Source organism: Barbatula barbatula, assembly GCF_947034865.1.
Source record: "Barbatula barbatula genome assembly, chromosome: 9".
NCBI classification, from domain to species: Eukaryota; Metazoa; Chordata; class Actinopteri; order Cypriniformes; family Nemacheilidae; genus Barbatula; species Barbatula barbatula.
In genome coordinates, this window is record NC_136772.1 from 6,229,582 (window position 1) to 6,241,758 (window position 12,177).

The 12,177-nt window shown below is 39.4% G+C and overlaps 1 protein-coding gene across 1 annotated transcript in view; it reads right to left on the reverse strand.

The window, feature by feature from the left end:
* lrp1bb (low density lipoprotein receptor-related protein 1Bb) overlaps nucleotides 1-12,177 on the reverse strand; it is a gene marked incomplete at its 5' end in the record, with an annotated part of 226,997 nt that overhangs the window by 90,196 nt on the left and 124,624 nt on the right. The window contains 6 exons of the mRNA XM_079463519.1: nucleotides 504-749; nucleotides 3,056-3,256; nucleotides 4,199-4,378; nucleotides 6,292-6,462; nucleotides 6,897-6,977; nucleotides 11,545-11,661. Coding sequence (XP_079319645.1) covers nucleotides 504-749; nucleotides 3,056-3,256; nucleotides 4,199-4,378; nucleotides 6,292-6,462; nucleotides 6,897-6,977; nucleotides 11,545-11,661 — 996 coding nt within the window. The remainder of the gene's footprint in view (nucleotides 1-503; nucleotides 750-3,055; nucleotides 3,257-4,198; nucleotides 4,379-6,291; nucleotides 6,463-6,896; nucleotides 6,978-11,544; nucleotides 11,662-12,177) is intronic.

Genomic DNA, 12,177 nt, shown 5'->3' on the forward strand with positions numbered 1-12,177 from the left:
CTCACTGTCATATTCTGACTAATGGCCCAAATTCAGATACCCTGAGACAATTTAAAAGTATTTGGCAGGCTTGCTGCTGTAAGGCATTAGCTTCTCAATGGGAAGCTCCAGCCTGTGTATCCTGCTGTCATTGTATTACTGTTGCTCTTATTGCTGTGCACAGTGGACAGATTACAGAACTAGTCCATATGAATATTAAATAAATGTGTGACTTACAGGAACAGTTCATGCAAAAATGCATGAATCGTTTACTCACACTCGTGTCATTATAAACCTGTATGACTTTCTCACGTGTGTGTGCTTTTATATACACATATACATATCTTTTGGATTCGTGATTAATCGATTTGACGGCACAAGTTTCTCTTTTTGTAGCTTGACGGTATATGGTTACGAAAATCCAGCAATACTTGTTTATCCATGGAATTAAAGTCAGAGTTTTCGGGGAAATGTTCTTTTAAATATCACATATCGACAGTGTCAAGCTTGTGGTATTGAAGTACCGATGCTACTGCAGCTCTCTCCATCTGGATCAAGTGTCCAGCCGGGATAACAGGAACACTTGACAACGGTTTTATGTTGCTCGCACATCTGACTACACTTCAGGTGCTTTGTGCAGTAGTCCACCGTCTCGCACGTGCGGTTGTCAGAGCCCAGATGGAGTCCATCGGGACAGGAACACACCACCCCTTTGCTGGGGATCACTGCACACTGGTGACTGCAACCTCCGTTCCCCTGCAAACATTTCTCTGGAAAAGAGAAGTACAGAGAGAGAAAAAAGGATTACATAAAAAAAGCAGGTGATGGGAAGTCATGTTTGCCGGCATATGAGATTCAAAGCGTGAATTGAAACAGAAAAGCCACACATGAGCGAAGACCAGTCGACCTACGGTTTGGACTGAAAATTCGAGAGGGAAATTTCAAGCAAACTTCTCATCCCTCATCCCAAAAATGTTGTCGTTTCTTTGTTGACTATACGATTATGCTGACCTAATCAACATGAGCGGCCAAGTATGATAAAAAAGCAGTTATGCAAAGAATTATATTATGCTTTAGACAGGCTCCATGAAAACCACAGAACTGAATTATGGAGAACGAGTCCAGCCACTGCGCAGGCCAAACAAAGTCACTCAATGTGGAAAATGGCTTTTTCTTTAGCTTAAAATAAATGAAAACTGGGTCTCGGATACATCATTTTCTTTTCTGAACGAATCGGACAAACTCAAGTTTCTCTTAGTCTCTCATCTCTAATGGATACGTTTTTTTTCTTTCACTGAGGCACCTGGTCCTTTTTTAGAAGATGGCACATCTTCGGCAGAAAGACAAAAGGGAGGGAAACAAAGTCTTGATAAAATGACACTTTCCAAGGTCTCTTTGCCTTCGGTGATTAAGATGATCCCCTCTGCGCCTGGAAGAGAGAATTGAATTTTCCTCACAGGGGGCCCTAAAGTCTATATGGAACTGGAGAATAGCTGCATCCCAGTGGTTACAAATGGCATTGAGGCTCGGTGCACTGACTCGAACCAGCCAGCCCCTCAAGGTCTATTGGCATGATCTAATTGGCAATGAAAGGTCCAGGTCCAGTCAGACAGATAATGCACCTTGTCTTTAAAACGCGAAACTGTGGTATCCCATGGGCATCTGCAGGCAACAAAAATCACTGAAATGTTTGTCTAGTTGCATTCTGAGAGAATTATATATCGCTGACACTCTGGAGACTCTTTCCCCGGTGAGGACTTCACAAGCAAACAGATCCTCCTGTTTAGCTCCGATTCAAGCTGTGTTACCGATAGCATACAGAGCATGTGTTGGTTTTCCATTACATCCGCTCAAGGACGCAACGCAAAGAGAATCAAGTAGCCCTGAGGGACACGGACTTCGGACACAAACAAAGTATCATCCCGGTCTGTTCACCAAAAGAGAAGTAAACATAATACATATTGATCGCTCAAGTGTACGAATGCAATTTAATATTGTTCTGAATGAGTATTTTACCTTTTTCATTAATTGCTGTTTTTATGGTTCGGCTGTATCCGCATGACTTACCCAAGAAACGTTCTTTACAGAGTGCAGTAGATCGCACATAATACAATAGTGGTTTTAATGTGTGCTGGTCACAACGCAAATATATACAATAAGTACCACAGTGAGGCTGTGAATGAAAGCATCACAGTGTTAAATATCACTGCCAACACTTGTATTGATTGAAAACCACATGAACTCAAAATCGAAGTTTTGTGGCTTTTAGACCATGTCTGTTAGCTGTAAAGCCAAATAAACTTTTATTGGATTTACTCATTTCAAATGAACAGGTTTTTGCTTCTAAAGGACCAGAAACAGAAAAGACTGATCATGGGTGTACACCAATTGTAGTTCAATAAATTCAACTGGGGTATAACAATTCTGTCATCATTTACACAACCTCGTGTCATTCCAAACTCGTATGGCTTTCTTTCCTCTGCAGGACACAAACATATATATTTTCAAGAATTCTGGTAAACAAGCAGCTTTGGCCCCCTTTGACTTTCATTGTATGGACACAAAACCACTGAGACATTTCTCAAAATATCTTCATTTGTGTTTCACAGAATTCATGAGGGTGAATAAATGATGACTACATTTAATTTTTTGGTGAACTATCCCTTCAACAATGGCTTCAGTTGTGGCTCATTCACAAAATCAGAATCAGAATTAAAAAACTCAAATCTCACTAAACTCAAATTGTCGTTCAATAGAATTCAACATGTAAAGGGATGCTTCGCCCAAAATGGACAATTCTGTCATCAGTTACTCATCCTCATGTCATTCCAAGAATAAGTTTCTTCTGCAGAACACAAAAGAAGATATTTTAAAGAATGTTGATATCCAAACAGTCCTGCCCCCCATTGACTTCCACTGTATGGACACAAAACCACCAAGACATTTCTCAAAATGTCTTTATTCATTCGTTTTATTAATATTCATCTCATGCAGCCTTTAATATCTTATCATTCCTGCAGCCGTCCTGTAGACACTGCTCTTATTAATTTCAGTATCAAGCTGTGCATGTTCTCACCACAGAAAGGTCCCTCATCTGATTGGTCAGCGCAGTCATATCTCCCATCACAGATTCTGTGGGGAGGCAGGCAGGTGCTGGAGTCATTACCGCAGGGCTGAGTCGGAGGCTTACAGACGGAGGTCTCGCAGGATTCCTCATCCGAGCGGTCCTCACAGTCGTTGTCTCCATCACACACCCAGCTCTTGCTGATGCACTTCCCTTGGGACACAACACTCAGTTAGATCTTGAAATAAATCAAGCTGTCAGACCAAATTTGCTGTTTGCAGGTAACATCAAGCAGAGATGACGTTCAGATTTTTCTGTGTTCAAAATTATCTGAGCATCAGATTTAGCATTCTGCATTACAGTGGTCTAGTAGCAGTACATTACTTTTTTAGGACAGTTTTGACATCAAAGAATGAATAATTGTTGAGCTCATTTATGGTTTGGCTATTACTGTGTTTTTTGCAAGGCAATAATTTACAATTAGGGCGATTGTTACATCAAAAAGTCCCATGCTGATTGATTTTACTGTGCTCAAAGAGCATGAATCTAGATTGATACAAATTACAGCAAAATATATTGAAAAAGAAAAGTTGCTGTCTGCTGTTTTCACTTTTGTGTTTTTAATAGGAACACTTTTAATAATAATAAATAAATATAGCTGTTAGTTTCATCCTCCCAACGTGCCTTATCATCATTGTCTAAACCAGTCGTGTGTGTATGGGACGGGACTATTTGTTTGGCAGTCCAATGGCAGGGGTTTGGGAATGTTTCTTTCCTACTTTTGTTATGCTGTTTATGCTGAAATTACACTCACATTGTTATACCCAACGTTGACGTGTGCATGTCTAGTGTTACATTTTCAAAGAAATGCAACCAAAAACAGATCACTGTGAAGCAGAATATTATCCAAGACCAAAAATGATACCTCCATCTCAACAGTGCTCTATAAACATAAACCCTTATTGCAAATGATTGCACCATGTAAAAAAGGCCTGGATTTATCATCTGATTCAATTTGCAAGCGGCAACGATAACTCAAACTCAAAGGATGGCAGAATTAAGCAGCCGTGTGTAACACAGAGAGCCAAATATAGCAGCGTGCCAAAATGTGCGAGGTCAGTACGGACCTGCTTTAGAGGCACACGTGGTAGGTACCTGAACTTTTGCAGGTAAACTTGGCCAGAGGATCGCACATTCTCTTAAGCCCCTTGCAGTTGATTTCGTCACTACCGTCTTCGCAGTCTTTGTCTCCATCGCAGCGCCAGCGCTCAGGGATGCATGTCCCATCCGCACGGCAGTGAAACTCATCACCGCTGCACTCCACAGGAGGCAATGCTGGAAATTACCAAAAAAAGACTGTCATATTTTGTACAAACATACCTATTCTTAATGGTTTTTTTGCATCTTATTTTCTTTTGTGTGAATATACACCGCATAGTATTACCGTCATTTGTGTATTTTTTTCATTTATAGCTATAGCAGTATACATTATACTGACCAAATGCACACATTATGATGTATAACAGATCACAAAAACCTGTTGTATCCAAATCCACAAACTCAGATGTGGCATAGAAATTGCTTTGTGTTTCCTGATTTGCATAATTCCTTCCATGAATCAGGTATTACAACAACACAGATGGAGCTTGCAAATAAACAATTCAAGACATTCTAGATTTTAAAAGATGTTATTCATCGTTGTTACTTGCTCATTACATTACAAATAGAAACATAAAACAATGATTTCAAACACTTTCAAATAACTGACCCTCTCATGTCCACTTTAAACAGGCTCAGTTTTATCAAGTGTACTTCAAGATGTTCGTGTCACATTTTATTTCATTCAAATATTCTCATGGACACTGCGAAAACCTCAAAGCACTGTGTGCGTTCAGCACAAAGAACAGGGTCAGCGAGGTACAAGCATAATAAAGATGTCTTTTTTTTACCGAAGCCTACTTCAATTTCAGCTTCAGGTCCGAATTCCCAGACATTGAAAAGGATGTACACAATCACTTCGAAACATGTTTACACACCAAATCTGACACAGCTGCCAGCTTGTCGTAAGAAAGAAAATGCAATGGCCTTCAGAAAGAGACAGCTGCTAGCACTATGAACCCTTAAAGACGTACATAGCCCCCCCGCTTTGCTTAAGGCTAAGGCTGTGTCTCTTTCACTTTACACACACTCAAAGTGTGTTACACAGTGAGCTGAGACCCGCGCTGGGGCAACAAGAGGCAGACAACCCCTCAGAGACAGACGCGGGCTGAGAACCTCCATCAAGAGCGGGTTTGATGAATGGCTCCTTCATTTCTATGACAAGCTGGTGAGCTGAAAGGATTGTAGACGTTGGCCTGAGCTTTCAGAAGTAATTACAGCAGATTAAAAGATTCAGATCTGTAAGGTGGTTCCCTAGTGGGCTCAGATAAGATTACACCCGCCGAGGGTGGAAGGAGAGAGAAAGTTTTTAACTTGTATTCCCCAAATTAGGGAGATTTCGCAAATGCAATTAGAAGCGAGTCTAACTCGATCGCTATCGTTCGCTTCTTTGTTCGGCTGATAATTAGTCATGTTAAGCAGATGGTCTCGAATTCAATTTATAGGTTGTTTAAATAAACATGGCTTTAATTAATATGACGGAAATTTTATGTTTCTTCATATTTTGATATCTCCTATTACTGAAAATGCTTTAGTTTATTTATAACACAAAAAAAGCATTTGAAAAATCACAACCAATCAGAAGGTGGTGTAGGCGGAGCTTTCTCTGCATGCATTCTCATATAGAAAATGGGCGTGTTATACCCAATAATAAATGAAACATTTTACCATTATTCATTTTTTCTGTTCTTTTTAAAAAGTCCAGTGTATTGAATTTTTCTGGGCATCTAACGGTAAGGTCATGCATTGCTTCCAATGGCTTTCTCCACCCCTCCCTTTCAAAGCACTACGGAGGCTAACACAGAACTAAGATTTGTCATTTTCTACGCATTATAGTTTCAAGATCTGAGGTAAATTGGTTGATGTATAATATACATGAGGGGCTGAACTTCCATCAAATGAGATCTCTGAGTGGGCGGAGCTGTAAGGACTAATAGCACAGAAATGTTCCTAAAATGGCGCCGCATGTCGCCATTGTGAAGGGCTGGGACACGTCTGGTTAGGTTGTCGCAGTCAAAATGATCAAAATACAGTAAACCACTAACACAAGAGCCCCATAAGAAGGGCAGAGAAGAAAGGTGATGTCTTACCGGGGGCAATGCCAGAACAGGTGACATTTTCATCACTATAGTCCCCGCAGTCATTATCGCCATCACAAGCCCAGTGGTCTGGAATACACCTGCCGCTGGTGCAATGATACTGACCATTACCACAAGAGTGGACACATCCAATCTCATCACTGTTGTCTCCACAGTCATCATCTATAATCACAAATGTAAGCAAACAGTTTAGTGCCGGGTATAGTAAGTTTATGTAAGTATATGTAAGATAATAAAAAAGCAGTTTCTTGTTGTTTAGGCAGTGTTGCATGCTGGGATAACAACTTTTTTAGACACCGAGGTCTCGTAACAAATTACTGGTAATAAATTACAGAGGTGGGTACATTACACCATCCTTGATCTGAAATGGAGATATTTCAGATAAAATAATCTGTGAATATTTAATGGTTGTTAAAGTGATGAATAGCTCGTGCGACAAAAAGATTGGACAGCAGATCAATGGACTTAATTGAATTAAAGAGCCGGGCTCTATTTTATCAGCTGTAGAGAAAATAGCCTAATATATCATCACGTTTAATGAAAGAGCAAGTTAAAGCAAATGGTAAAGTCTCTTTTTTACCTCAGAATACACTCACCTGAGTCACAATGCCACTTCATGCTAATGCATCTCCCATTAGCACAGCTGAACTGTCGAAGAACTTCACAGGTAGGGAACGCTGTGAGCAGAAAGAAAGATAGTGAGAAACCTTCGCTGCGAAAAACCCTGATGCTTGAACCCCGTCCAATACATCACTGTCTCTTTGATATACTGGAGGAGAAAACCCATTTTTCATTTAGCTTTTAGCTTTGAAATATTGCAAAAGAAGTTTGTCCTGGCACAGATTGCTCTGTCATGCTAATAGATTCAATTTGGAGGCTCTTTGGTCCTCAGAAAATTTAGTAGTTTGAGCGTTCGGAGGAAAAACCTAACTGGTAAACATTCTCTTGCACTGATTTGCAGTTGTGTACAGGTAGGGCAAAAAGGCACAGCCGTGCCGTAGGGCATTATTGCTAGTATTGTGAAGAACAAAATGGCCCGAAGGTCATGCAAATGTCACAGTGAATTATGGCTATTTTCTAGCTGAAGTTAATAAAAACGTGACCAAAGAGAAAACTAGACCGCACAGGCGCGTTGTAAAAAACAGTCAGAGGCGATAAGAGCTTTTCCAGAAAACAATAACTAAACAATGATGAGATATCACTGTTTATAAGTTCTAGAGAGTGTTGATTTAAAGATAGAGGTTATTGTCTGAAGATTGTGATTTGCCACAGGTTTGGCTACGTGGGGACCATCATGCATCATGGAACGTGGGAAATAGTTAAATAGTTTTTTAATTCAAAGACTCAAGATCACACTCAATAAACAAAAATATTTTTTATATGTTACGGTTAGAAAAGCGAATACTGAATTTACATTACGGATTAATGTACAGCCGAGATTTTAGTCAAGTGTGCTCATATCCTCATACTCAGAAATGATGTGTTTCTATAGCAACACTCACACGTCATAATGGATCTACTGTATGTGCGGCTCTCAGGACATAAAAATATCTCATCAATTTGCCTCGATATGTTCTTGCAAAATGCTTCAGGACAAAGAAGTCCACTAGGTGATAGTGGATCTTACAAGAGGCATATTACACACAAAAAATATATGTAATGCTGCTTAACTGTTTTAACGGATGAGATTATATTGTTACGATGACCATAAAAGAGCAATATGGCTACAAGTGAGTATAAAATTAGGCAACAACTGTAAAGTAAATGACTAAGCCTTATTTACTGTGTTTCGATATTATATTATATTATTCTGCTCCGCTGGGTGACATCTCCAAAACACACACAGCTATAAACTGAGAAGGTAAGATTTTTAAAATAACAAATCCCAGAGGCTTCCCTGAGAAAATGAGATTTAAGAAATAAACCTCTGCCGGCACGAATGAGATCCTGGAGAAAGAACCGTTAAAGCAACGCACGTCATGAAGTGCTGCTAATCTAAAACTGTTACAAGTCAAGATTACAGTTGAGTCAACAAATCAAAAAGAAAAAGTGAACATTTATTCCCAGTAGGTGTAGCTGTTTTTGTTGACAGCAGTAAATCCCACTTCATGCTTTCGCAACAGAGCGTTTCGGTGGCTTGACTTTGGCAATTATTCCTTTCAGAGATCCAGGTTTCACAACAGATCAGGTTCAACTATGAACAGAAAGAATGCAGGAGTAATAACTCTGGCCTAGGAAATCCGTACTGATGGTAAAAAAAATCGGAAAGATTCTGTGTGTGCACTAGACAGTGGCGGTTCAAGTTAATATATCCTAGATTAATACACAGCCGACTGCTAATGTTATTGAAAATGTCATTAAGAAAAAAAAATCCTATAGTGCTTTTTACTGTAGTACTAATACAATTTCATATTTGTTTATGATATTCCAATTTTGCGTGGCCAAATTAAATTACCTAATATTCTAACGTATAATCTGTATTATTAGAGAAGACGACGCTATGTGATTCAATTCCTTTAGACCCTTAGAGAAATTGAGCATGATAATTGCAGTACTCTGTCTCTTAGAGAAATTTAGCATGGTAATAGACTACTACAGCCAGAAGAGTCATGCCCATTTCAAGTGCCCTCTACGATTCTTTAAGTGAACTTCATATAAAATTTACAAAAATGGCATTCAACTGAAAATTATGTAATGCATTTACATTGTAATCCTCACGTTGCTCTAAACTCATGATTTTTTTCTTAAGGTGAAAACAAACAATTTAAAGAGACAGTTCACCCCAAAATAAAAATGTTTTTATTTCATCATTTTATTTCATCGTTTACTCGTCCTTGAGTTGTTCCATATCTGTATACAGTTCTTTGTTCTGATAAACACAGAGAAAGATATTTGGGAGGATACCGAACAGTTCTTGGCCAACATCGACTACGATAGTAGGAAAAATGACAATGATAATCGGATCTGTTTCCCTTCCTACATTCTTCAAAATATCTTCTTTTGTGTTCAACAGAACAAAGACATTTATCAAGCAATTTTTCCTACAGTGGTAGTCAATGGTGGCCAATGGTGGATACAAGCATTCTTCCAAATATATTCATCCGTGTTCATCAGAACAAAGAAATGTACACAGCTATGTAAAAACTGGAGGATGAGTTTATGTTTGTTCAGGTGTCTCATGTGCACTGCAGTTAAGGGTGGAAGGAGCTTCAGGTCTAATTATGATTAAATGTAGTCAAGCGTGCATTGCTGCTTACACTATTAGTAGAGTGTTGGTGCAGTACTGAAGCAGTGTGAGACGCAGCGGAGGTAACAGAGACAATGGCACCCGGAGAGGAGCCTTGTTACCACATAGCACGATACAGAAATGCCACCATATGCAGTTTGACAGTAACGTACAGTAGGAGTGCATTTGACTGTTAATGCACACAGGTAAAATGTGTACTGTACATAATAGAAGCCAATCAGAACGGTAAGAAGCCATATTTCATGCACTCAAACGATGACTGTTGGTACATTATATATAGATATTTGAGCAAGAGTGGAAGAATGACAGCAACCAAATAGATCTCATCCCCTATTGACTCCAATAGTATTTTTTCCCAATTATAAGATGAGATCTGTTTACTGACATTCTTCCAAAGATCTCCCTTTGTGTTCAACAGAACAAAGAAATGTAAACAAGTTTGGAAAAACTTGAGGGCGAGTAAATGAAGATAGAATTTTCATTTTTGGGTGAACTGTTCCTTTAAAGGGGAGACGACAAAAAACAAGAAAACCCAGCACATTTTTTCACTCTAAATGCTATACAGCATAAAGGGCTACTTTAAAGCAAACTATGTTCAACTTAAGTAATTTTTCATGCAAATATGAAAGTTATTTCATCATTTGCTCACTCTCATGTCATTTCCAACCTGTATAGCTTTATTTATTATGCAGAACACAGAAAGAAATACTTAAAAAAATCGTTGGTTTCCAAACAACATTGGACCCCATTGATGGACCCAAAACCACAGAGACGTTCCTCAAATCTTCTTCTGTGATCCACAGACAAAAATAAACATTAACAGGTTTTAAACAACATGAGGGTGAATAGACAGGGCCATAATTAGAATTTTAAAATGGACTATTCCTTTAACCAATGATCCTGCCCCAAACGCACAGCACTGGTTAAGCCAGTATTAGTTACTATATTAGGCTGGTCGATATGCTCAAACAAATAAAGTTGACTGTTTCATTGTGTTCCTTCATGAATAAAAATGAGAAACAGCTAGCTTTCGACTAAAATTGCTTGTGCATGGAGAGGCCCTTCAGAGGAATAACTGCCTTACAATTCAATCTCTCCTTTTACATTCTGTTTTGAATAGTCAATTCACTGTGGGAGTTCACAGTGGTAACTTTTCAGAGTCATTTCCTCTCAACGCCCTGTGTCATTACCTTTAGTCTGCTTTCAGAGTCTGGGATGTGGTTATGGAGAGCTTTAAACATCAGAGAATCTCTGATTTGTATTACGGTTGCACTCCTAAAAGCTCCCGCATCCAAGTTTAATTCCCATTTACTTTCTGCATCTACAAGCACAGTAGCGCACCCGGCAGCTGGAGATGTGTGCTCGGTTAAGATGTTCCGAACATTGCATCGCAGCTGTCCGTGACAGAAAAATATAAAATGAGCGAGTTGCGAAGACATTCCAACTATAATGATTCCACTGCTTAGAGCCAGTACTCGGACAGACGTGTTTTTTGAAAACAGACTGCATTTACATTGATTTATAAGCCAAACAGCACCTGAACTGACTGTGTTTTTATGATACCTGCCCACAACAAACATGGCACATTAAGTTTTATTACTAGTTTTGTTTACAATATGTTTCATCATACAAGCAAATCTGGCACCAGCCATTTTATCTTGCTTGCTATTTATACACTTTGATCCTTTGAGAGCTTTTGTGCTGAAACTCCATCGAGAACCGTATTGCAATATCTGTTTTTGTGCCCAGAACAAGGCTGCATGCTTTTGTTGTTGGTTATTGTGGGGTAAAGTTAACATTCACAAAACAATCATTCTTAAAAGATTTATATAGGTAAAACATTAGACCCTTGTTTCAGACCACCGGGTTCTTATCCAGAACCCCTTTATATTTAAGAAGAGGATGCCAAAACAGAGCTGGGCTTATGTTGCCATCACTGATGCATTTACTGGTAACACCACAGTAAACTTCACCTCAAAACACCCACGGTGACTCACCACAGGAAGTGGACTCATCCGACATGTCTCCACAATCATCATCCTGATCACAGCGCCAAGCCTCAGGTACACAGCGACCGTTACCACAAGTGAACTGACCGGCCCGGCACGGCTGAGCTGCAAACAAAATGATAAAGCAAAGAAAATGTGCAATCTTTAAAGGTCCAGTATATACAACTTCAGCATCTTGGGGCTCGCTCCACCCTTTTATTGATAGACCAGGGATAACTCATAGCCAGTTCAACTGCTTCATTAGAAACATCATATATGAATCACGCGAACATGTGCTGTCAGTTATAGCGCCTTTAAGATTCAGCACAATGGCTTGTGCTCCACTTTGCCTTAACAGCTTTTGCAAAGCCAACAAAGGCTTGAGCTTTCTCCGGCTGGAGGGTCAGCTTTATCAGAGACATGTCGGACCACTGACTGCATTTATCACATCTGCTCTTCCTCTCCATTGATCTAACAGCACTTTAACCAGCTGTAGAGTGTTACTCCTGGAAACAGGCCAGGTGTTACTCTGGTATGTAAGAAAGGAAAACGTGACTCCCATTTGCATTCTATAGTGAGAAAATACAGTTCAGGGCACAGTGGTTATAGTACAAGGTGAAAACATGCATTATATACGCTTTA